Source organism: Pteronotus mesoamericanus, unplaced genomic scaffold, assembly GCF_021234165.1.
Source record: "Pteronotus mesoamericanus isolate MK-2021 breed Mesoamerican mustached bat unplaced genomic scaffold, CSHL_Meso_final contig_20, whole genome shotgun sequence".
Classification (NCBI taxonomy): domain Eukaryota; kingdom Metazoa; phylum Chordata; class Mammalia; order Chiroptera; family Mormoopidae; genus Pteronotus; species Pteronotus mesoamericanus.
In genome coordinates, this window is record NW_026555085.1 from 21,025,637 (window position 1) to 21,052,866 (window position 27,230).

General features: G+C 40.6%; 1 protein-coding gene across 3 annotated transcripts; it reads right to left on the reverse strand.

Annotated features, from left to right (window-relative positions):
- Positions 1–3: 3 nt before the first annotated feature.
- LOC129067526 (uncharacterized) lies at positions 4–26,918 on the reverse strand. Of its 3 annotated transcripts, none has more exons than XM_054569484.1 (2): positions 26,794–26,918; positions 4–146 (listed from the first exon to the last, which is right to left on the reverse strand). In XM_054569484.1, exon 2 carries the CDS (start codon positions 121–123, stop codon positions 4–6), a length of 120 nt encoding a protein of 39 aa, XP_054425459.1. In that variant the 5' UTR covers positions 124–146; positions 26,794–26,918. The 3 variants fall into 3 exon arrangements, with proteins under 3 accessions (XP_054425459.1, XP_054425456.1, XP_054425458.1); XM_054569481.1 differs by lacking the exon at positions 26,794–26,918 and adding an exon at positions 21,541–21,739; XM_054569483.1 differs by lacking the exon at positions 26,794–26,918 and adding an exon at positions 18,490–18,707.
- Between the last annotated feature and the right edge of the window lie 312 nt (positions 26,919–27,230).

The window sequence follows — 27,230 nt, forward strand, 5'->3', positions numbered from 1 at the left end:
ATCTCAGGGCCGAGGTGGTTCAGTCCTGCAGCAGCAGCAGGCCTCCCCGGAGTGTAACCAGATTTTTCTATGGCAGCACCAGCACAAGGTATTCAACAGAACGTGACTATCTCCCAAATACATATTTTCAAAGATCAGTCTTCTGCCTGTAGAGAAAAATCCAGGACAAGGATAAATGCTACGGTGTATTTTGCATTTGTGTATTTTTATAATCTAAATCAAGAATCAGCAGACTATACCCACCCCATCCACCTGCCACCTGTTCTTATAAAGTTTTATTGGAACACAGTCCTTCCCACTCACTTGTATATCGTATATGGCTGCTTTCACACTACAACAGCAAAGTTGAGTAGTTGTGACAAAGACTGAATGGCCTATGAAGCCAAAAGTATTTATTTTCTGACCCTTTACAGAAAGTCTGTCAACCTCTAACGTAAACAATGCTCTTAAACAATTTTTTGTAGAACTAAAGAAACTATTCTTAGAAAGTGAATTTTTCACCAACTCAGAAATGAATCAGCTGAAGTCAATGCTTTTTTGTTGACTAACCACTGTGGGCAAACCCTGCACAATAACTACGGTCAATAAAAATTGCTGAGCTCATGCTAAATACACTGTGTTCTGTAATTCAGCTACAATTAACAATGCAAACATACTAAAACCAAGAAATGCTAAAATTAAAGTTCTCCTGATTGAGAGTTTACATGTGCTCCTTGATCTATCTGTGGCTAGGCATCAACAGCATTATTTTTACTACTAGATATTCAGAAGAAAAAGGAAGAGCTAGTCACTGTTTAAGGACTACATCTAGGCTGTGCCTCATTTAACGCCATTCAGTTGCAGGGTTTTTTTTTTAATTAACATTTTTTTCAATACATCACTGATTTTTCATTTATAAAATTGACAGTCATGTAGTCTGCCTATAATAAAGAAAATGTAGCAATAACTTATATGACTGCAATGCCTTTATTTAAATATTAATAAAATGTAAATACTTAGATAAGAACAATAAAGAAATTTTTAAATACAGCTATTAAACTAATTATCTGATGAATCAAAAAAGATCAGAAAATAATGATTAGAAGTATGTGTCATTCTGCATCTAAGTCCAAATCCAGTCTATGCAGCTCCTTCTCCCAAAAGAATTCTTCTAACCAATAGATATAGAAGGAAAGAGAGAAATAAGAAATTCACTCTTATGCAAGCATCACAGTAAAATTTGTTACAGACAAGATTCTCTGATGAATGCAAATATTAGCTGATAAAAGTCTGAAGAGAAACAGGGTATCTGCATAGTTTCAAAGTATCTCTAAGATATTTATGAACTTGAAAGAAAAAGATGGTAACTCTACAGGGAAAATCCAGCAGAACTTCCTGACCCAAGTGATCAAGTCCAATGTCACCATTAATAAAACATGATCATGTACCCTGGACATTGTGCTCTGAGAAGGGCACAATATCACACCATTAGAGCAGTATTCTTGTCAAAAATGCAGAACCTCACTCTATCCATGAGAAAACAGCAGACAAACTCAAATGAGAGGTATCCTATACAAAAGACTGGCCGATACTCTTCCACAGTGTCAAGATCACAAAGGCAAGGACAGACAAAGGAACTGTCATAGATTGGAGGCAATTAAGGAGACATGACAACTAAATACAATGTGAGATCCTGGATAGGATCCTTGAACAGAAAAAAGGCATGAGTGGAAAAGCTGGTGAATACAGTGTGTAGTTAGCATTGTGCCAAATCTAAATTCCTGGTTTTGATCATCATTCTATGATTATAGATGTTACTATCAGGGGAAGCACTGAGTAAAGGATTTCTAGAAACTCTCTGTCCTATTTCTGTAATTTTTTTAGAAGTCTAAAATTAGTGCAAAATTAAAAATTATAAAAACAATGCAGTTCACATTCTTGTGAAGGCTGTGTGTGACCTTGAGAAACCTTAAGAAATGTAAAGGTTATGTCTGATTTCACCATAGTCTACCATTTCATTGGAAGAGACCAATCTCCCCAACCTACACTAATTTGTCTTCCCCTAGACCATTTTAAGGCCCCTGGTTAGAAGAGCATTCTCCTTTCTTTTGAAGCTCTTTGGGATCAGGCTCCTACAACTTCCTTCAGCAGCTCTTTACAGTGACATTTTCCATTGCTGGTAAATATTTATAAAGCACCTCCTGTGTGACAGACCCTGTGTTAACATCTCGGGACACAAAGACCAATGAAATGTGGTTCATTTTTTCAAAGATCCTAGAGTCTCACAACAGGGGATAAGACTGACTTAGGATGGGGAGCAGATATGTACTCATGAATATGCACTAAGATATTCCAAGTACACCTAGGGGTGGAGAGAGTAAGGGGGAAGCCCCCTGCCTTCCAGCTGGGTCAGCTACATCTGGGCTCAGGAGGGCAGTTAGGAAAGTAGTCATAAAAAAATTGACTATTGGCAGAAAAAGAAATGTAGGTGTTGTGTAAGGTAAGGGGTACTAAGCACTCCAAGGAGCAGAAACTCAGGGGCTTGAACCTGCAGTGGAGGGAAAGGTAAGGTGCTTGGAACCAGAAAGAGAAAACCCTAGAGTTTTGTTTGTGGAGAGCCTCAGGTGCCATTTGGAAAAACACAGGGTTTCATGAGATCTCGTACTAAAGGAGAAGAAAACACCTATAAAGGATATTATTGGGTCAATGGAAACTATTGGAACATGGATGGTAGATTAGATAAAAGCGTTGTATCTATATTAAATTTACGGAAGCGGATGCCTGTCCTGTGGTTCTGTATGAGTGTATTCAGATTCTTAGAGAATAGAGCCTGAAGGATTTATATGTAAAGGTCCATGATGTATGCAGTTTATTCTCAAGTGGGCAGAACAAAAAGTTTGGGGGGAGGAGGAAAGAGCGCACAAACACACAAATGGAGTAAAATGTTAACAACAGGTATATCTGGATAAAAGTACATGGGTATTCTTTGTACTATTATTGTAACTTTCCTGTATGTTTGAAATTATTCTAGATTAAACGTTGAAAAAATTATCCTCAAAATGTAGAAGATTGGAATCTTAAAAAAAATACATATCTTAAATACTGTATTTCAGCTTAAAACAAATGTAAATTTACTTAATAAAAACCTAGTATTAAATTGTTCATAAGATAGAATACTATCATACATTGTGGCTCATCCACTTCATGATTAAAGCTGGGTTTGGGATTCAAGCTGTGTCTCAACATAACATAGAAAGAGCATTTGGGCCACAACATAAGCAATTTGGGGCTATGTGTTTGTTTCCTCTTCTTTTTCTTCTTTTTACTATTTATCACACCTATTTTTGATATGACAATATGATTTCTGCATCATTCATAAGTTCATTTTCCAACAGGTTAAAATTCCCAAAGCACTGTTAATATGTCATCTTCAAAAAAAAATGTCATTGGAAGCTTGATGTGTCAAAAAACAGCTAATTAATAACTTACATGCTTCACTTAAAAAAAAAAAGTATCCTTGGCCAATGTGGTTCAGTTGGCTAGAGCATTGTCCCATAACCAAAGGTTACAGGTTTGATTCCTGGCCAGGGCACACACCTAGGTTGCAGGTTCAATCCCCAATCCAGGCCTGTAGGGGAGACAAATGATGTTTCTAACTGACGTTCTCTCTCGCACTGATGTTTCTCCCTCTCCCTTCCTCTCTTTAAAAGTAATTTTTAAAAAATGTCCTTGGGTGAAGATAGAAAAATAAAAAATTTAAAAATTTAAAAATATGTAGACTTTGATCTAGAAATAATGGGAATTCAATTAAGGTTGGTTTTTTTTTAAAAACTAGAGATTAACATGATCAGATTTGCATTTTGAAATCCAATCATTTAGAATATTTTTCTTAATGTCCAACCAAAACTTGCCTACTGTAATTTAAGCAAATTTCTTCATGCTTATTTCTTTCTGGATATAAAGAAAATATCTCACAAAAATATGTGTGTATTATATATAATTAGTAATCAGATGTGTGTCTCTTGGCCTTTTCTTGCTTTAATTATACAGCCTTCCCTCACAGGATCTGTTTTCCGCTCCTTTAATTATCTTTGGCATTCACCTCTGAATCCTCACATGTTTCTCCATCTCCTTGATGAATCGTGGCGACCAAAACTTAATAATGATTCACATTCTAGTAGGCATGCAGGCTCTTCCCCACATTTTTTTTTTTTTGCAATGGCATTACACTAATGAATCCCGTTTATTAATTATTAATTATAGAAGTTTTTCTTTGATAATTAATGTCCTACTACTTCCCCATCCACTTAAATTGTATAACTGGGACAATGCTTTCCCTCGATGATCACTGAGAAAAGTATTCATGAAAGCATTAAGAACTTCATTGAAATTGAGATAAAGTGGGCCATTCATTCAACACACAGTCACTGTAACAATTGTTTCTTGTTAGTTTTTTATGTTATCATAGAACAAAATCCAATTACTCTGGCAAGATTTGACTGTCACCATGGCAGGGTAGTAGCTTTTTCATCTTGATATTTCAGGTAATTGAGTAATGATTGTATAATAGATGAGATTGGTGTCTCTTCAGGCTGAGATGCTAAGCATGATGCAAGGCTTTGGGGGCACGTTATGGATACAGGTCCTTCCTTTACATAACTCACAACTGACAAGTACATGAAAAATGTAGAAAGTGCTATGGAGAACATGGTATAGAGAACCTTCAACTCTTGGGAAAAAGCAGAGTTCTGACAACCCTTCAGAGAAGTGAGGGGGCTCAGGTACTGAAGAATGAGCAAAGTCTTAATATACACAAAAGGGAAAAAAAGGAATTAGATGGAGGTAGCTGTGTGCAAAAGGGTGGCGGGTACAGGGCTTGGTATGTTCACAATAGGGCAACAGCCTAGTGGTCCATTTCCTGGCTGAACATTAGAGTGACCTGGGGAACTTTAACATATACTCATGGCCAGACTTCACCTCTAACAGTTAGGGCAGGGTGACCTAAAACTCATTCAAAATAATATTGAATGCAAACTGTAATTGAAAATAAAATTAATTTAAAGAGAGTTCGGGGAGGGTGGGAATGAGTTTCAATAGTTTGGAAAGCTCTCCAGGAGACTCTAATGCGCAACCAGGGTGGGGCAGTACAGGGCCAGGGCGTAAGACCCATGGAGAACAGTGAGGGAATGGTCAGAAACGCAGGCTGGGGTCCAGCTGTGAAGGGGTGTGTGTATCTGCCATGCAGGAATTTGGTTTCTAACCCGAAGAGGGAAGCTCTCCAGGGTTTTTAGGCAGGGATACGACATGAGGAAAATCCCTCCTGGAGAGCAAACAGATGTTAAAATAAAGAGACTAGAGGTAGAGAGACTAGTCAGGTAGATGCTGAAATAGTTCAGGTGAAATATGTCCAAGGCCTGAACAGAGGCATTTGGGCTGGATGAATCTCAGAAACAGGAGCCCCAAGTTTGGGTTTGGGATGGAGAATGTGTGTGTATGTATTATTTGGGCAAAGTGCAGAGACAATGGGTTCTGTCTTCTAAGGTGTTGAGTTTAAAGTATGTAAAAAATCCCTCACTGGAGATGCTCCATGGGCAGCTACAAGTACTCCTAACTAAGGTTGATCTGTTTTTTTTCTAAACAGTGCATTACTGGATTTCTTCTTAAGAGCAGAGCATTTGGACAAGGCTAGTACATTGCACAACTCTGGGATACACCATTCACAAAGAACACTGCGTGAACGTGCCCGCTGGGGGTGTTCCAGTACGATGGCCACGAATCCAGAACAAGGGACAGGATGGTCTCAACGTACACCTGAGTTACTGTTCAGCTTTGGATGGCAAAATTCAAGAGAGTGTTAAAGAATGTATTGAGGGGTCTTAATAAATACACAGAAAGAGCAGTTGAAAAAACACAGGAAAAGAAAAAAACTTAGGGAACCATGGTAATTGTTTCAAGGGTACAAAGGGGTGTCAGAGAGAAGGATGAGTTACACCATGTAGAGATCCAGAAAACAGACCCATGACCCCTGTCTGAGCTTTCTATTCTCTATTCCAGTGAATTATTTATCCTAAAAAAAAAAAAAAAAAAAAAAAAAAAATGAAGTGGTATTATTCCAATTAGCATTAGACAAGAAGTATCATTCCACCCACAGTCAATTCTGAGCATATCTCAGCAGGAAGTGGTTAAATACATTTGAGATCAGTATTGTTCAGTTCATCATTTTTGTGGTGGCCTAAATGTGATGACTCATGTCATGATCTGAAAGTGAAGAACGAAAACTCACTCTGCTCTGGGAAAACAAGAGTGATGGACAACGCGCTGGAAAAGAGGAGGAGACAGGGGAGAGGCCATTGCTGATCTACCCAGCAGCCATGCTCCTCTTCTTGCTTGGGTTACAGAACCCTGATTTTGTTCAAGGCGCAATCTAATGAGGGATGGCAGCTACCTACTGCAGCCCTGAGCATAAACTCTGATCACTCTAAGCCAAGCAAAGCGATACCACTTCTACTAAAAATTGTGTAGGAGTGAGCTGTGGCTCTGACTTATGAGATGCAAAGTTAAGTGAGCTGATGAGGGAAGAGAAAGGCTTCTGAAAAGGAAGCTACTTTCTGATAAAGACAGCTGACAAAGAGGTTGCCCTGTATTCCTGCCTTAAACATGATTATATAAAACTGATATTTAGGGCTCAGGCAGCCCTCTGTGACTGTAAGAGGTGAACTCTAAAGGCAAGAATCTTTTCTTTCAAGGATGGACAAAAGAAAGAAAGAGAAACAGGAGTTGGGAGAGGAGAGACTGAGTGGGTTGATGATACCTCTGGGCTGCTGCCTGATCCCTGAAAATATCTGCTTTAGATTTCTTGTTGTATGACCTAATTAAAGGTCTCTGTTGCTGAAGTTACTGTTAGATATTCTACCGAGTAGAGCTGAAAGCACTCCTGAAACAGCAGATTAAGTCTACACTGACTTAAGAGACAAAATTTTATAGGGGAGGGGCTAGAGATAGATCGATCAATCAACAGATCAATCATCTGTAGTAAGCATGGTATGGAAAACTGAAAAAGGTTAGCATAGCTGGAGACAAATTAGAAGAATTCTCTATTGGCCTAAGGTTCAATTTTCCGTCCATCATTACCTGCTTCTAATTTGGAAAAACATACAAGTACAAATCTTTTGTGGTGCAACAAGGAGGAGTGTCCAAAAGTAGCCCTGGGTACTACTCAGGGTTGCCTGAACAACTAGACAAGTACTGTCTACCGCTGACACCTAAACCCAGACTGCAAATCATCTGATTATGCCCACACTGCCTGTTCAACAGAGCAACACAGTCCAGCATGGCTCTCCATGAAGATGGTGAGAAATTGGGACATCTATGCCTCTCTTTCTTGCTCTCTTGATTTGAAAGTTTCCCTCAAAGAACTTATTCCTTAATTCATGCTGTGTGACCTTGTGGAATTTTCTCCTAGTACTGTGACATGGCAGGGGGCAATCATGAAGGGATCCCACCTTGTACAATAAATGACGTCCAATGTAGGGTTCACTCTGTAGGTCACTACATATGGCAACAGAGCTTAAGTTAAAGGCAACCAAGGAAATCAGAGAACCTACAAAAGACTTTCATACAATCATCTGAATTAAGGCAGCAGTGGTTTTCACTTATTCAAAATGAAATGTTTTAGGAATGAAACCAGAAGTCTATGTTTACTTACCCAATGAACAATGGAATTCCTTTTTGAAATATAGAGAATACTTCTCTACAATTTTGCACAGTGGAGAAGACTTCACAATTGTGGCTGAAACCTCTGAATACAATATTTAGCATATGGAGACTCACACTGTGTGAACCAGAGGTTGCAACTGGCATCTTGAGGACTGAATTCTGAGGTTATGTTTTGAATCTATATTTAAAAACAGGAACTTGCACATAAAAATCCAGATTTGGGGCTTCTCTGGAAAAACTGAAGGGCTAATAACAACATGGGTCCTTGGCCTTGTTTGGTAATAAAAAGCTAGAGAACGGTAGTCACCATCCTTTATACTGAGCACGGACTCTTCAGCTCATTACAGTCCTCATCTCCCTGTTGTTCCTAAAATAATTTCCTTCTCAGTTCCCAAATATTTTTTTTTAGTCGCCATTTATTTTTGCATCTTGACAGCCACCTGCTTTACTGGAAGAAAACCATCTCTCTGTTCCTATGCTGCTATCAAAAGTGACAAACTAAAAGACAACCTGTCACTGGTGGTGGGTGGGGGTGGGCGGGGGAGGTGAGAAGGTGAAGGGATGGAGCAAAAAGGAAAAAGGACTCTCGGGCACGGACAACCGTGTGGCGACTGCTGTGAGGAGGAAGGTGTGAGGGGGATAAATGGTAATGCGAAAAAATACAATAAAGAGTAAATTTAAAAAAGAAAAAACTAAAAGACAACCTAAAAAATAAACAAAAACCTCATGTTTGAAGAAAAATTGGAGAAAAAGAAAACTGTTCTTCATTTAAAAGAGAAAAGCAATTCCTTACTGCTTACCAAGCACATATCTACCTTCCTCGAGTCTTCTATGTTTCCTCCTCTGCCCTCCTAAAGCATTTAAATTCACAGCTCCTGATATAGACAGTTCATAATGTTTGAGAAGGGAATGGAATATAGCAGCCCATCCATTAACTTAGGAATTAGCTAACATGCTAACGTGCAAAGAATTAACTTGCATAAATCACTCTCTATAACTAAACCACACTTAGCTTCCTAATATATCAAATAAGCCAGAAAGGTACTACTAGTAATTTTAGTACTTATGATGTGTATAGTACTATTATAATGCTTTGCATATATTAATCCATTTAATCCTTACAACTGTACCAGGCAGATATTATTATTATTATCATCCCTATTTTACAGTAAGAAACTGAGGCATAAGCAACTTGCCCCAGTACTATTATCATCATCCCCCCATTTTATAGATGAGAAAACTCAGACACAAATTACTTGTCCAAGGTTATACGACTAATAAGTGGTGGGACTGAGATCAGAACTCAGGCTGATTGCACCAAACTCAAGGGAAGGGTGCCAAAAGATCCAAAGATCATGAATCTTTTGAGGATCTGAGAAGAAGAGGAATTAGAGGAAGCACTTTGTAGCTCAAAGTCCAAATATGGAAACCAGCGATGTGGCCCTGTTCTTGTTGGCCTCATTCTGCACACAAACATCAGTGAACCCAGCGGGGACCTCCCCAGCAGTGGAGGCAAAGTGAATGCAGACAAAGAGGGGCTGGGCCCAGTTTCCAGTTGGCATAGACCCCGCTCTGACTCGGAGTGTCTCTTGGTCCTCAGGTTTACTTTCTGTCAATTTGGGACATTGGACTTGATGCAGTTAAGTGGTTTTTTGCTCAAACGCTCTGTGATTCTGTGACTGTGTCAGGAATCAGGCCTGCATTTGTCTAAGGAAAAAAAAAAAAAAAGGATCATTGGCTCTGGACAGGTAGCTCAATTGGTAGGAGCATCGTCCCGATATGCCAAGGTCACCAGTTTGATCCCCATTCAGGGCACATGCAAGGGTCGGCCAACGAATGCATAAATAAGCGGAACAGCCGGTTGATGTCTCTCTCTCTTCACATCATATGCACAAAAGCTAGCAAAGAAAAGATAGTGCCCCAGAGGGACCCTGTATGCTACAGGATATTTTAACGTTTCTCTTTCAGAGGGCGACAAGTATCCCCTGCCTCTGCTGGGCCCCAAAGTTCAGAATCTACGACATCATTCTTCAAAGCCTCCTGCCCCATCCTGCACAGACACAGCTAATGGCTTCCTCAGTGCTCTGTCCCCACCTGAAAGTCCCCACACATTCTCCAGTGGTCAGTGACATGCAGGTCTGCCCTCCACATCTGCCAGATCACTCAACCATACTTCATTCACTTCTGTGTTCTCACACCTCATGCTCCACTTGCACACAGCAGTTACTCAAAGACTGTCCGCAAGGTCAAAATTTCCATTTTAGTCCTTTCTATTTATTTTCTGTACCACCCTTGATAAGGATCTCAAAACTCTCAGTGCTTCTATTTCTTCATGTGCAAAGTAATGATAATCAAATTGTTTGTCCTGACCACAAACATTCAGAAGTTCTGAAATGGAAGCACAGTAAATGTGATAGAAAAGCTAAGGCAGGCAGTCTGTCTGGGCCCTCCCGCCACAATGCCAGAATCACTGAGTCTCAGAGAATCACAAACAGGCCCCCTCAATGTGGCCAGATGAGGTCTTTGGCCTTTGGGTAAAGCTTTACCTAACTAACAAAGAAATACAACTTTATTTCCCTTTCAAAGAGTTCCAGCCTTTCTTTGAAATAAAGACGATAGTTTTCCTGGCTAGGTGGCCTTGAGGAAAACCTTCCTGCAGATCAGCCCCAATTCCCGCCCCCCGGCCCCCCCTGCCCCCCCGCCACTGGCTGCAATCCTCAGTGGAGGCAAAGAGCATCATCTGCTCATACAGGGTACCCTGCTCATTCCCAGCCTGGACACCAGAGACTGGGCCCGGGGACAATGGTAGTTCTGTATTTTGGAATCCTGACAGTCCTTGTGCTCAATGAAGGCTGTCGAGAATGGCAATAGAGCTGGTCACTAGCTGCTTTCCTGATTGCCACCCATATTCAAGAGTGGGCAAGAGAGGGTAAGGTGAAGATAGCAGTGTAAATGAGAACACATGACAAGTGCTATGCAAATATTACAGCACATTTAACTCAGGAGCTGAACTCACTTCAGTGTAAGATGATTCACTATCATATATAACAGCAAACAAATCAATAAAATGTATGAAGGAAGTAAAAGCTTAATGTCAAAATAAAATAGAGCAGGGACAACAAACATTTTCTGGTAAAGGCCAGTAAATATTTTAGGCTTTGAGGGCTGTACGTCTCTGTCACAACTATTCAGCTCTGCCATGGTAGCATCAAAGCAGTCTTAGGTGATATGGAAATAAATGGGCACAGCTGCGTTCCAGGACAACTACACTATTTACAAACACAGGTGGCACTGCAGGATATGCAGGGCACCGTGTGTGGACCCCTGGAACAGAAGAAACCCTGCAAGTAAGCAGAAACACTTTAGCCCTCTCCGTAAAACCCTCATTTACTCGTAGGTTATAGGGTTACATGTATGAACTGTGTTTATCCCTAGAATATAAGCAATTTCAGAGGAGAAAATGTTATATTCAAAACTGTATTCCCAGCACCTAGCTGAGTACCTGGCCTGCAGCTGGCAAAAATAAGTGTTCACAGTAAGTATTTGTTGAATGAATAAATTAATGAATGAGCAACTTACAGGTTTGTAAGTGGTCATTTTGCTGAGAGGTGATTTTCTGTATCACCAACCCATTCCCACTGCCATCTCCCTCACACCCTTCTTTGCAAACCTGTACAACTATATGGGGACTAGCACACAAAAATTATGAATCCTCCTAAAAATTTTTACACTAATTTAGGAAAACATGTTTTTTGACAGTGAAGATAACTTTTGACAGTGTAAGCATGTATAGCTTATTTTTTTTTCTCAGTTTTGTCAGAGTTAAATTACCTTTTAATAATTCACTTTCAAAGTAAAGGCAGTATCCATGCCCATAAAACCATTAACTATTGTTTTTGGAGAACTACAAGTTCATGCAGATAGTAACTTTCATGATAACATCAAACATGTAATTGTACATTATACCATATTCTTTACCTTTTTGGTTTCTAGGCAATTACCTTTTACAGTAATCACAAGGACAGTCATATGTTATCAGCACTTTATCACAGGGAACACTACATCTACAGAAAGGTAAAAAGTGACTCATAGTGGCCCTTCCACAAAAATATGTGGCTCTAACAGCCCTGCCACTAGGAGGCTCTTCCCTGGCCTGATGGTGCTTAAGCCTGATAGCTGACTACAGATTGGCAGCCATAGATAGTAGATCCTTGGCTAAAGGGGGTGCAGAGTGGTCTAGAGACACTTGAGGAAAGACTGGAGATGGAGACTTTGGGGAGAGAACTAAGAGAGTAGCTGGTGGGATCCCGAGCTGACTCCTCCCCCATAGAGCAGCAGCCATCTTGCTCAGGCAGACCACTCTCAATGAGGGGCAGCAGCATGAGAGGACACAATAATCCTGCCCCCAAGAGGGACTCTGCCTGCCCTGTGGTGTCTAAGTCTGACTGCTGAGTGCAGAGTGACTAGATTAACAGCTGAAGGAGACAGCACAAATAGTAGATTCCTGGAAGTCTAGAACAGTCTGCCTAAGGTCAGGCAGGGTCAACATCTGGCATCATCAGAAGCAGATCCAGAAAGAAAAAACAGTCTTCTACCGTAGAAATTTACACTACAAAGTCAGGAAGTCAAGCCAGATCAGTTTAAGAAGCAGAAGCAAAAAAGGAAGAATCCCACAAATAATGGAAAGACAAAGAAATACCCCCAATCAAAGGGGAAGGAGGAACACACACAAAGAGAACTAAATGAAATAGAAGCAAGTAAACTATCAGCTATTGAGTTCAAAACAATGGTTCTAAAGAAGCTCAATGAGCTCAGAGAGTTCAAGGAGAATTACAGAAAACCACAGAAACTATGAAGAACTTACTCAAATTACATCAGCATGAAAAAGGACAGAAATTATCAATGAGGAAATGAAGAATACAATTTCTGAATTGAAGAACACAGCAGAAGGAATCAAAAGCAGGCTAGATGAAGCAGAGGATCAAATCAGCAAGCTGGAGGACAAGGTTGAAAAAAGCTCCCAGACAAAGCAAGGAAATGAAGAAAGACTCAAAAAGAATGAAGAGGCATTTAGGGAAATGCAGGACAACCTGAAACATAATAATATCCGTAAAATAGGGATACCAGAAGGAGAAGAAAAGGAGCAAGGAATAGAGAACTTGTTTGAAAGTAATGATGGAAAACTTCCCTAACTGAAGGAGAGAAAAGGGCACACAAGTCCAGGAAGCCCAGAGGGTCCCATTCAAGAGGAATCCAATGAGGTCACTCCAAGACACATCATCATTAAAATGGCAAATATCAAAAACAAACAGAGAATCTTAAGGGCAGCAAAGGAGAAACAGGTAGTAACATACATGGGAGCCCCGGTATGGCTAGGAGCTGACTTCTCAACAGAAACACTACAATCCAGAAGGGAATGGCAAGAAATATTCCAAGTCATGAAAAGCAAAGGCCTACAACCAAGACTGCTCTGCCCAGCAAGGACCTCAATTAAAATGGAAAGTGAAATAAGGAGTTTCCTAAACAAAATAAGGCTAAAAGAATCATCTCCACCAAACCAGCACTGCAAGATATGCTAAAGGGGCTGCTTTAAGAAGACAAAGAAAAAGAGTGAGAAAGAGAGGAACTCAGGTACAAAGGGAAAAAAATGGATAAGTACCTCTCAATAGTAAGTTTAAATGTAACTGGATTAAATGCTCCAATCAAAAGACATAGGGTAGCTGAACGGATAAGAAAACATGGCCTGCACATATGCTGCCTATAAGAGACCAACCTCAGAACAAAGGACCTACACACACTGAAAGTAAAAGGATGGAAAAAATATTCCAAGCAAATGGACAGAAGAGAAAAGCAGGGGTAGCAATACTCATATCAGACAAATAGATTTCAAAACAAAGGCCCAGAAGGACACTTCATAATACTCAAAGGAAGAATCCATCAAGAAGACATAAACATTGTAAACCTATATGTACCCAACATAGGAGCACCCAAATATAGAAGGAAAATCTTGGAGGACTTCAAGAAAGATATAGACAGCAACACACTGATAGTAGGGGATTTTAACACCCCACAGTCAACAATAGATAGATCTTCCAAACAAACATCAACAAGGATGTTGTGGAACTGAACAGCACATTAGATCAAATGGACTTAACTGACATATATAGATGCTTTTATCCCAAAGAAGCAAAATACACATTCTTTTCACATGCATGTGAAACATTTTCAAATATAGACCACATGATGGGACACAAAACAAGCCTCAACAAATTCAACAACATTGAAATCATAACAAGCATTTTCTCGGACCACAAGGGCTTGAAACTAGAAACCAATCTCAAGGAAAAAACTCAAAAACATTCAAACTCATGGAGACTGATTAGCATGCTATTAAAGAATGGGTCAATAGTGAGATCAAAGAAAAAAATCAAAAAGTTTCTAGAAACAAATGAAAATGAACGCACAACAGCCCAAAATCTATGGGATACAGTGAAGGAAGCCCTGAAAGGGAAGTTCATAGCAATACAGGCCTACCTAAAAAAGATAGAAACATTTCAAATAAAAGACCTAGAGCTTCAAAAACTGTAGAAACAACAACAAAGCCCAGAGCGAATAGAAGGAAGGAAATAATCAAGATCAGAGCAGAACTGATTGCCATCGAGACTAAAAGAAAAATTCAAAGGATCAACAAATCCAGGAGCTGGTTATTTGAAAAGATAAACAAAATTGACAAGCCTTTAAGCAGGCTCATCAAGAAAAAAAGGGAGAAGACTCAAATAAATTATATCAGAAATGAAAGAGAAGAAATTACAACTGATACTACAGAAATACAAAGGATTGCAAGAAATTATTATGAACAATTATATGCCAAGAAATTTGAAAACTTCGATGAAATGGACAAATTTCTAGAAAAATATAACATTTCAAGACTGAATGAAGAAGAAGCAGAAAGCCTGAACAGACCAATAACAGCTGGTGAAACTGAAGCAGTAATTTAAAAACTCCTGGCACACAAATGCTCTGGACTGGATGGTTTCACAGGAGAATTTTACAAAACATTTAAGGAATAGCTAAGCCCTGTCTTTCTCAGACTATTCCAAAAAATCCAAGAAGAGGGAAGACTCCCAAACTCTTTTTATGAGGCCAGCACCCTCCTAATCCCAAAACCAGATAAAGACACCACAAAGAAAGAAAACTACAGGTCAATATCGCTGATGAACATGGATGCTAAAATCTTCAACAAAATATTGAAAAACTGCATCCAGCAATACATTAAAAAGATCACCCACCATGATGAAGTGGAATTCATCCCAGGGATGCAAGGATGGTTCAATATTTGCAAATCAATAAAGGTAATACCTCACATAAACAAAAGGAAAGACAAAAACCACATAATCATATCAATAGATGTGGAAAAAGCCCTTGATAAGGTACAGCACCCTTTTATGATAAAAACACTCTGGAAAGTGGGAGTAGAGGGAGCACATCTCAAAATAATTAAAGCCATATATGAAAAACATACAGCCAACATCATACTCAGCATGCAATAACTAAAAGCTTTCCCACTAAGATCAAGAACAAGACAAGGTTGTCCACTTTCACCACTTCTATTCAACATAGTATTGGAAGTCCTAGCCACAGTGATCAGACAAGAAAAAGAAATAAAAGGCATCCAAATTGGAAAGGAGGAAGTAAAACTGTCATTGTTTACAGATGACATGATAGTGTACATAGAAAATCCCATTGACTCCACCGAGAAACTACTCGACCTAATAAGTGAATTTGGTAAAACAGCAGGATACAAAGTCAATATTCAGAAATCGAAGGCAGTTTTGTACACCAACTATGAAATATCAGAATCAGAACTCAGGAAAAAATCCCATTTGTTATAGCAACAAGAAAAATAAAGTACCAAGGAAGAAACTTAACCAAGGAGGTAAAAGACCTATACTCCAAAAACTACAGAATACTGAAGAAAGAAATTAAGGAAGACACAAATAAGTGGAAGCATATACCATGTTCATGGATTGGAAGAATTAACATCGTCAAAATGTCCATACTACCCAAAGCAATTTATAGATTCAACACAATCCCTATTAAAATACCAATGACGTATTTCACAGACATAGAACAAACATTACAAAAATTCATATGGAGCCATAAACGACCCCAAATAGCTGCAGCAATTTTGAGAAAGAAGAATATAGTAGGAGGGATCACAAAACCTGATATCAAACTATATTACAAGGCCACTGTAATCAAAACGGTCTGGTATTGGTATAGGAACAGATACATAAATCAATGGAATAGAATAGAGAGCCCAGAAATAAACCCATGTCTCTACGGTCAATTAATATTCGACAAAGGGGGCAGAAGCTTAAAATGGAATAAAAATAGCCTCTTCAACAAATAGTGTTGGGAGAGCTGGACGGCTACAGGAAAAAAACTGATATTCAACCACCAACTTACACCATACACAAAAATAAACTAGAGATGGATAAAAGACTTAAATATAAGTCATGATACCATAAAAGTCCTAGAGGAGAACATAGGCAGGAAACTCTCGGATAATCCACGCAGCAATATTTTCACCAGTATGTCCCCCAGAGCAAGGGGACATAAAGGAAAGTACACACAAATGGGACTTCATCAAAATAAGAAGTTTCTGCATGGCTGAAGAAAATGTCAGAAAAATGAAAAGGCAACCATCCGTATGGGAAAATGTACTTGCCAATGAAACCTCAGAGAAGGGTTTGACCTCCAAAATATATTAAAAACTCACATGACTCCACTCTAGGAAGACAAACAATCCAGTTAAAAAATGGGCAAAGGACCTGTACAGACTCTTCTCCAAGGAGGACATACATAGGGCCCAGAGACAGATAAAAGGATGATCAGTATCTCTAGCCATCAGAGAAATGCAAATTAAAACCACCATGAGGTACCACCTCACACCAATCAGAATGGCCATCATAAACAGATCAACAAACAAGTGCTGGCGAGGATGCAGAGAAAAGGGAGCCCTGGTGCACTGTTGGTGGGAATGCAGACTGGTGCAGCCACTGTGGAAAACAGTTTGGAATTTCCTCAAATAACTAAAAATGGAACTGCCTTTTGACCCACCAATTCCACTGTTGGGATTATACCCTAAGAATGCCAAAATGGCAATTCAAAAGAACCTACGCACCCCAATGTGCCTAGCAGCACAATTTACAATAGCCAAGTGCTGGAAGCAACCTAAGTGCCCATCAATAAATGAGTGGATCAAGAAACTACGGTACATTTACACAGTGGAATACTACGCAGCAGAAAGAAAAGCTACTACCCTTCGCGACAGCATGGATGGAACTGGAGAGCATTATGCTAAGCAAAATAAGCCAGGGAGTGAAAGACAAATACTATTATGATCTCACCTATAAGTGGAACCTAATCAATGAAACTAAGAAGCAAGAAAAATATAACCAGCAACATTGAAAGAAAAAAGAAATCAAGAGTAATGAGAAGTAAGAGGGAGGGGGATAATGGGAAAAAAAAGGGAAAGGTCAAATCAAGGACCATGTATAAAGGACCCATGGACAAAGCCAAAGTGGGGAAGGAGTGAGCGTGGGTGGTGGGGGTGGGTGGGGCGGGGGAAAGTTTGGTGGGAAAATGGAGACAATTGTACTTGAACAATTAAAAAAAAAATGTAGCTCTTCAGCTCTTGGCCATAACTATATACTTATCAAGTGGCTATTAAGGGCCCCCAGTGTGGCAGAAATGCACCAAGTGACATGTGAGGCTCTACTGTGGCTCTTGTTTAAAAACAACAACAACAACTGAGTTAAGATGACAAATTTAAAATCTAGGAAAAGTTTAAAGTAGAATAATATATAATAATGCTAATTAGTATAGATTGAAAGCTAAATTCACTAGAGCCAAAGTTCAACATGGGCGTAGCATAATGTTGAGGAAACTTCAGGCTATAAAATTAGATTTTTTTCCTTTAAGGGACCTTATTAATCATCCAACACCCTCACTTTACAGATGAGATCTAGAGACCCAACTGATAGGAATAGAATCCTTACCCTTAGAGTAGCACATGTGTGAATAAGAAATGTTTTAATAATCTATTAAAGATGTATCAAATGCTCCCCAATTCCCCTTTTGTAAAAAATATATGTATGTATTGTTAACTCTGAGCCACATATAAAAAAGGTGACAGATCTCTAAAAATGTGCTTTCTCACACACTGAAACAGCTTCACAAATCCATGCACATAGGATTTGATTCCAGCTGCACCAGTGACTGACCACAAATACTCTTTCCATAAAGGTTTCAACTTTCAAAGCACTAAGCATCAGGCATTTATTCAATGAGAAAGGATGCTTCAGTTTCCTTGGAAGGAAATCAAGAATCGAAGCTTTCCGAGTGGACTGAGTATCTTTCTAGGATCTGTTGAGTAGTAATATTTTCCTGACGTCGTACAGCACCTCACTAGGCGCAGAGATTGAGTGTGAATGTCCATATCTGCCCTCACCATATCGGGAGGAACTCATGCTGCTTCTTTAACTTCCCCTTTAGCTGCAAGTAAAGGCATCTGATTCCTTCCTGCCACAACACTTCTTAGCATTTTCATACAATTTTCCCCAGAAAATGATTTGCTTCACTACATTATTTTTACAGGGTAATTTTCTAGAACACGTGTGTATTGATAAGGAAGTTAAAACTGGGTTTCAAAAGTAAGCACAGCCACGACTAGGACATGGCTGTACTATCACCGCTGAACAATGTACGTGTATGTTGCCCAGTACACACCTCTGTTTGCACATTCTTCCAGCCCAGCACATCAACCACAAACACCAAGGTCCATAGACAGGAGGTTTCTGACACCCTAGTCAGAGGCCCTTCTCAGAACGCCACGTTCGTCAGACTGCTGCTGAGAGAATTTACAATGAAGTCAGACACTATTCACAGACAGACAGATTGACATATACAGAAAGGTCACTGTACCCAGAATTCTGCCAAGAAAGAGCTAGGTAAGTAGTCTTGCCACAAACACATATACTCATACACACCCCGTCAGCAGAAAAATAGAAAAGCGAGCGAGGTACAACTCGAACTCAGTAAGATCCTGCAAAATGAAATGTAGGAGCTTGCCTCAAAAGAAGCAGTTAAAAAAAAAAAAAAAATCCAAAGGCAGTAGTGCTCCTGGCAAAGTTCAGATGGAAAAACAGTAACGGATCCCAGAAGCAGAGCTCTAGCCAGGAATAACCTAAGCTCAAGCCATTTTAAGTAAGGGCAGGATGACACTCACTAAGCTTCACTGCATGATTACCATGCTCTGGGCCTCCAGGCTGAGCCGACTTGTGGTCTGCTACAAGTCAATTAACAACCATTGACCAAATATTTGCAAACTGTTCAGCCTCTGCAAATCACTGTTGGGGGATGAGCAGAGTTTTGTCAGGCATCCGCCAGGCACTGTTCAGGCACCAGATCACCCTCACAGCACAATCAGCTGGAGAAGCATTTCCCCTATTTTACATGTGAGAGAACTAATGCTGAGCCAGTCCCACAAGGCCACATGAGTAGTAAGTGGAGTCAGGCCCTGACCTCAATTCTGCCTGACTCCAAAGCCCACAACGCCACGTTACCATGCATAAAATATGGCTCCTGCCCTAAAGAGGCTTAAAATAGCCTAAACCAATTAGAGATCAATATAGCCAGTATAAGGAAGGGCTAACAAACAAGTCTCTTAAGACTTTAAGGAAAGAGGAGAGAAATGAGTAGTTAGAGAAGACGCTATGAAAAAAGTAGGACTTAGGCTCCTCCTCAGAGGATGCCAAAGATTTGCACAGGAGAGTGGAGAGAAAGGAGGGAATTTCTAGGAGGAGCCTGGCCCCTTTAGCAGGATAGCAAGAAGACCAAGCCCCAGAGAGCACAAAGGTGTGAAACTGAAAATAAGATTTAGGTAGGAGGGGTGAGGCCTGATTACAAAGGCCTTGAAAAGTCAGGCAAATTATTTTAGAGACTTTAGAGGAACTGCAGGTGGCAAGGCAAGGCTTAGAGGCATATGAGAGAAATAGTTCAAAAGTTTAAAAAGATTAGATGGACAAGGAATGCTAAAGATTCCTGAAAGAGGAGCATCTCATTCATTCATTCATTCATTCATTCATGAAACATTTACTGATGACTTACTAAGAGCTAGGCTTGGAAGGCTAGCTAAGAGGCTGCTCCAGTCTGCAGGAGAGGAAAGGCGAGGTTCTGGATTAAAACAGACTGACGGATATATATAGGTTTTGATGACTCATTGACATAAAGGAGGAAGGAAATGAAGGGAAAGATAAAGGTAATTCTAAAGGTTCAATATACAAATGATTTCCACCTTTATTAGGAACCTCAAAAAGCAATGAGAATAAAGCAAGCAATGGGCTTTGAGGATGTTGAACAGTCAACAGATAACACCCCAATCCCCGCTAGGTCTGTTCTTCATCCTGCAGGTAGGAAACTTCACTGAGAAAAATCATTTCTTTGTAACTAAATGCTTACTTCCCTCAGCAAGGAAGACAGGGCTCTGCCTATTCATATAGGCTCCATCAACCCTCTACCGCATCTCCCCATCATCTAAAACTGAACCAGTCTCATTTAGAAACATGACTGCCCACTCCTGCCCAATCACCAGTTTTGACTCTGGAGAAGGGCGACAAAGCAAACTTGGGGGGGGGGGCGGGGTGGATAAAAAGTGTGCAGGGTCACTGTAGAGGGTTGGACCTTAGGGAGAGAGCAGTGGTACAGGATATCATTTTACATAAAGAACCCCAGCACAGCTCTCATTTATTTCTACACCCACTTCTTAGTGTTTTAGGTCCTCAACAGACAGGAAGGCCTTGAAGATTCTGTACCAAATTGTAGCGCTTTGTTCAGAAACTATTTCATATGTGCATATTTATGCATATATTAACTCCTAACACAGCTAGCATATGGTTGAGACAAATTCTTCTTAATTATTTATATGTTGACTACACAGATTTAAAGCTCATTTTAATTTTATATCAAGCTATAGTACAATTCACTTTTGGGGCACAACCAGGAAGCCCACTCATTGGAAAATGTGAGAAGTGAAAACTGTGGCTACTAAACGTCTATTGCTATACTGTGCTGCAAGACAGAATAAAAAACACAACTGCCAATACCTTAGAGAAATATAGCTCTTCATGCAAAATTCAAGGTGGTATTTTCTTAGTACAATCAAGCTTTAGCAAAAACAGATCTTTATTTAGTTCTAAGTGGAGATGAATACTCTGCAGAAGGATGCATTAAGCTACTTTAATATTTAAAAGTAAAAGCTCTTGATGTTAGCGTCAAAGTCAAACTTTAAAAGGTGGAATACTAAAGAAACTCTTGTTCTAGAAAATCTGTCAACATCCCTTTCATAACATGTATTCCCTTTAGTAAGAAAGAAATCAGAGCGCAGAAAGAAATCCAGTGAAAAATGGTTGCACAGAAATGTGCGAGGATTCTTGCTCAGACCCCTTCGGGACAGCCGAAGGCCTAGTCAGGAAAATTCCTAGAGCAAGTCCTCCACATCCTACTAAAGGGGCTTCAAATCGGGCATGAATCTTTCTCCTTTTTAACACTAAAAGGTAAACATCCATCGAAATCTTCCAGACTCCGAGGAAACGGGAGTTTTCATGCCGAGAGGGAGAGAGAGACCCACATGATCGCACAGAGAAACTACAGCCCATTAACCTCTCCTTCCCGCTCCGATCACTCCAGGGCCACGGAACACGGGTCCTTCTGCAGCTCCAGTCCATCACCCCGAGTGACAGGTCGCTCGGCAAAAGCCCCTAAATCCCTGACCCTACTTACTGGCGCGGCGAACACAGGCGGGGGCCCGCCCCTGCGGTGAGCGCAGCTCCTCGGCGAGTGGGGCGCAGCAGCCCACTCCGGAAGTGAAAATGAGGGCGATCCCTGCTAGGACAGGCCGAGGCGTCCGTGCAGGGACGCCCGGGAGGTCCGGCGAGTCGCACGGGCCGCGCGGCGCATGGTAGAGCAGCAGGAACCCGGCCGCTCTCCAGCCTCCAGCAGGAAAACAAACAAAAGGCAGGGAGGCTTCTAGTGGGGACGACTGGCCGCTTTCCCTGGGAAAAGTTACCCTGCAGCTCCCCTCGCTGGCGCTGCGCGTCCCTGCACCGCGCACGGAGCGCCCGGGAGCGCAGAGCCGCTGCGCTCCCGTCTGTGCTAGGAGCCGGACGCAACCAAGGGATCCCGGCGGCCAGCAGACCGCGAACGGCGACCTCAGCTTCCGACGCATGCCTTATTGCCGCTCGGCTGCACCAGGTATCTAGATGTAGAAATGGTGGCGGTGGACGCACGTTCGAAGAACATTGCATTACAGGTAATCAAGGTGAAAACATTTTTCCTCGTTGAAAGAAAAAAACCAAACAAACCATAACCGAGGTTGCAAGATATTGTGAAGTAAATCAATGTCTCTGAAGTGCACACACAAAATGGTTAGGATGGCAAATTGTGTTATATATATTTTATTACAATAAAAGATGTTTAAAGTAAAGACGCAACTGATTGCCTATTAGCATTCATTTGAACTTTAAGAGGTTTTATATTAGCAATTTTAGTTTCAAAAACTGGATTGTTATCCAGGTGAGAAACAGACTAGGTATGCCCTACATAACAGTTGTAAATGCGAAATCTAACAGTTTTAAAACATTCACTTCTATTACCTTAAATCATCCATATAAGGACTGGCTGTGAAGCACTATGGAAAAGGAAATGCTTCAAGGTCCTCAATTTAAATTTACATAATTGCCCAAGCCCATTGTTCTGAAACTTTACTTGGAGGCCTCAGAATCACCTGGAGGGTTTGTTAAGGCATTGCTGGGCCCTATCCCCAGGTTTCTGGTGCTGGCCAAGGGAACTACATTGCCCTAAGCAATACAATTGTAATTCATAAAGCAGTAACCTTTTACACACTGCATCTTTCTCAGAGTTTAAAATTGCCAAGCTCATTATTCTATCAGTTTCTGTCACTATTTTTTTTTGAAGTCTAAGAACTGAGGATGAAGACATTGTTTTTTTCCCAAAGAGTCTGTAAAAGAGGCCCGAATCCCTCTCTCCTCTAGTTCCTGCTGAAGAAACCTACAAGACAAAAGACAGTCAAGCTTTCTTTGACTTCCTGTCCTAAATGAGAAAGAGTCATGGGGCACTTGGCAAATATATAACATTTATCTACTTTTGTGTTTACCTGTACAACACACAAACCACATAGTAAATGAAAATTGAAAAATTATTACTAATGAAATGATAGGGAAATAAGGAGCCTAACAAATGTTATGCTACTCCCATGAAAAATTATTTTTAAAGTATCTAAAATTATCAGTTCTAGTCAGATTCAACTGTCCAAGCAACTCTACCTAGCATAGAGGGACTATCTTGGTGTACCTTAACAAGGGTCCTGGGCTAGAAAATGGCTTAATTCATAGTTCTAGCCTCAGGGAAAATTACCACCCTGTAAATATAATATGAGCTAATACAAGCCTGTAAAGAGGTCTAGTGGGTACTGATCTAATGCAGAAAATTAGTAGCTATGAACCGTAACAGCATTTTAAATAAAATATGTGCTCAATTTATCATTACAAATACTAATTATTACTTTATTAAACTTTATTTTTCATTTGCTAGAAAAATAGAAATCATCTCAGCTAACTGACCAAGATATCTCAAATTAGCATTCAATGTATTTAATGAATATAGTTCTGAAAATATTTCAGTATCTCATTCTTCTTCATAGCTTAGTAATAAATTTTATTATTATTTTTAAGTATATTTTATTGATTATGCTGTTACAGCTGTCTCAGTTTTTTCCCTTTGCCCCCCTCCACCTGGTACCTGCTTTCCTCCAGCAGTCGCTCCCACCCCCCTTAGTTCATGTGCACGGGTCATGCATGTAAGTTCTTTGGCTTCTCCCTTTCTTATATACTATTCTTAACACCCCCCCCAGTCTCTTTTGTTCCTATGCTTCCTGATCCCTGCACGATTTCCCCCTTTCCCCTCTCAGCTGATAACCCTCAAAATGTTGTTTTCTTCATTTTTTAAATTTTGTTTATTTTTCTTTACAATCATTTTTAAAAGATCTTATTAATTTTTAGAGAGGAGAAGGGAGGGAGAAAGAGGGAGAGAAACATCAATGTGTAGTTGCCTCTGGTACACCCCCTATTGGTGACCTGGCCCGCAATCCAGGCATGTGCCCTAGGCTGGGAATAGAACTGGTGACCCTTTGGTTTGCAGGCTGGCGCTCAATCCACTGAGCCACATCAGCTAGGGCTGTTTTTATTTTTTAGATTCATTTGTTGTTAGTTGTGAGTTTGTTGTCATTTTAATATTCATAATTTTGATCCTCTTTTTCTTAAATAAGTCCCTTTAACATTTCATGTAATGATGCCTTGATGATGATGAATTCCTTTAGCTTTACCTTGTCTGGGAAGCACTTTATCTGCCCTTCTATTCTAAATTATAGCTTTGCTGGATAGAGTAATCTTGGCTGTAGATCTTGCTCTTCATGCTTTGAATACTTCTTGCCAGCCTCTTCTAGCTAGCCTGTAAGATTTCTTTTGGGAAATCAGCTAATAGTCTTATCAGAACTCCTTTATAGATAACTCTGGGCTTTTCTCTTTCTGCTTTTAAGATTCTCTTTATCTTTAACCTTTGGCATTTTAATTATGGTGTGTTTTAGTGTGGTCCTCTTTGGGTCCAGCTTGTTTGGGAATCTCTGTGCTTCCTGGACTTGTATGCCTATTTACTTCACCAGACTGAGGAACTTTTCTTTCATTATTTTTTTCAAATAAGTTTTCAATTTCTTGCTCTTTCTCTTCTCCTTCTGGCATTCCTATGATTTGGATTTTGGTACACTTAAAATTGTCCCAGAGGTTCCTAAGCCTATCCTCGTTTTTTTGAATTCTTGTTTCTTTTTTCTGTTTTGGGTATATGTTTATTTCTTCCTTTTGTTCCAAATCTTTATTTGAATCCGAGCTTCCTTCTCTTCACTGTTGGTTCCCTGTGTATTTTTCTTTATTTCAGTTTGTATTACCTTCACTTTTTCCTTAATTTTGTGGCCATACTCGGTCATTTCTCTGAGCATCCTGAGCACCAGTGTTTTGAACTCTGCATCTGATAGGTGAGCTATCTGCATTTTGTTTAGTTCTTTCTCTGGAGTCTTGATCAGTTCTTTCATTTTGGCCATATTTCTTTGTCTCCTTGATTTGACAGCCTCCCTGTGTCTGTTTTTGTGTATTAGGTAGAGCTGCTTTGACCCTGTATCTTGATAGTATGCCCTAATGTAGTAGATGCCTTGTAGGGTCCAGTGGCACAACCTACCTATCACCCAAGCTGGGTACTCGAGGTGCACCCTGCCTGTGGGCCAAGTACACCCTCCTCTTGTAGTTGAGCCTTGATTGCTGTTGGCAGATCAATGGGAGGGATTTACCCAGGCTAGTTGGCTGCAGGAACTAGCTTTGACTACTGAACACCAACCTCCACAGTCCATGGTAGATCCGCTGTGCAGAGGCAGGGTGGTGGTGCTTTGATGTGGTCTGTAGCTGTCCACTGTGTGCGCTGGCCCTGGAGTTTCCCAGGTGGTGCAGGCCAAGGTCAGCTTCCACCTATGTTTTGCCCTGGGCACCGTTCCTGAGCTATAAAGCAGTCTGAGATGGCTGCTACTTGTGCTGGGCTTTGAAATTCCCAGGGGAAGCCAAGCTGTGCATCTTAGGTGGTTGATGATAGTGCTGGGCCTGAAACTCACTGAGGCCAACTGTTGCTTGTTAGAGAGGATTTAGGGTGTTGGGAAGCATGAGCCAAAACCAGCCCTTTATATGGAAAAGCACCTTGAGTAGGCCTGTAAGTAGGGTGGGGTGGAGTCTCTGTGGATCTCCAAGGCAGGTCAAATAGTGTTAGCCAGGGTGATGGAGTCTCAGATATGGCACCAGCTTGCTGGACTGGTAGGGGTAGGATTTAAAAAAGGGACAATGGCCTTTGCTCGCCTTGATACCAGACATTTCCCTTTCTCCCTGTGCACCACCGGTGCCTTTCAAGCTGCTACTGCAGTGCTGGAGCTCAGAGGTGAGTCCATGCATGATTTCTTTAAAAGGAACTGCTTGGGGCACCAACAGTTTCTTCGACCTACTCAATCCCCAGTGGTTTTTGCAACCAAAAGTTGTGGGGACTTATTTTCCTGCCATGGGAATCCTGGGCTGGGGGCCCTGGTGTGGGGCAGGGACTCCTCGCACGTAAGATATCCCTCCGGAATTTTTATCCATCACACATGGGTGAGAGAAAGACCACCCCATTCTGCATCTGTGCCTCTCCTACCTATTGATGGATGTGGTTTCTTTAATTCCATTGTTGTCAGATTTCCATTCAGCTTGATTTTTGACAGCTCTGAGTGATGGTTGTTTTGTATTTTACTTGTAATTTTGATGTGGATTTGTGAAGAGGCAAGCCATGTCTGCCTATGCTGCCATCTTGACCCTATCTCCCAATACGTCATTCTTCATTTGCTAAAGTGATCTTTTGTATTCATGAGGCACACATAATTTTTTTCTATTATAAATTCTTATATTAATCTTTCCCCCCAGATTTAAATTGCAAACTTCTTTTAAAGAGATCATTGGGAGGAAAATCATCCTTAAAAGACCTAAGCCCTAGAGTCCTTTTAAGAAATTAAAAACTTAAATTTTTTTGCCTCCATTAACTAGGAAGGTAATTTTTACAGGTAGCTGATTAAAGGTGAAACTAAAAACACCAATCCGAAGGGAGGATCCCAGTATTATGAGAGCAGTTGGGCTTCCAAATTGTAGCTCACTACTCTCCCCCCACGTCCCCTTTTTTTGCCTCTATATTTCTGCCCAGTACTCTAACATCCCCAGGGTAAAATAATGGATAAGAGATTTAAACTCTGCGAACTATTTGAAAGTAGTCTTGGGATCCTGATAACCTCCTTAAATGTTTGCTGAATGAAGGTAAGAGGCTATAAAAGACTGTAGATTTTCATAGAGCATGCAAAAATTCCGTATTTAAAACAATGTAAAATGTGTGAAAATAATACATTACCTGATAAGAGTGCCTGTGGCAGTAAAATAGGGTGCTTCGTCTTTAAGAGGTGGAGCGAGTATAAGAGGTGGAGCAAGTACCGTAAGTTCGGCGCTCTGCGAGAAACAGCGGACTACAAATCCCGGAGTGTCTCGCGGGCGCCGACAGGGTAGGACTCAAGTTTCAAGGCCTTGGAGCCTGCATGTCCTTCTCGTGTTGCATGATGGGATTTGTAGTGAGACCTTCTTTGTGGTGGCTGAGTTTACCTTCCTCCTGCCGCCTTCCTAAACGCACCTTTTCCTCAATCTCTAAACCCCTGCCTTCAAAAAAGTTTAGTCCTGGCCCTGGCGGGGTGGTTCAGTTGGATAGAGCACTCTCCTGCTATGCCGAGGCTGCAGGTTGATCGCCTGTCACGGCACAAAGAAACCAAAGAACGCATAAAAAAGTAAAACAACATA

What these genes read in the sequence shown, in the direction of transcription:
- LOC129067526 (XM_054569484.1), bottom strand. Translation starts at nt 123, where the DNA reads ATGTATTTGGGAGATAGTCACGTTCTGTTGAATACCTTGTGCTGGTGC.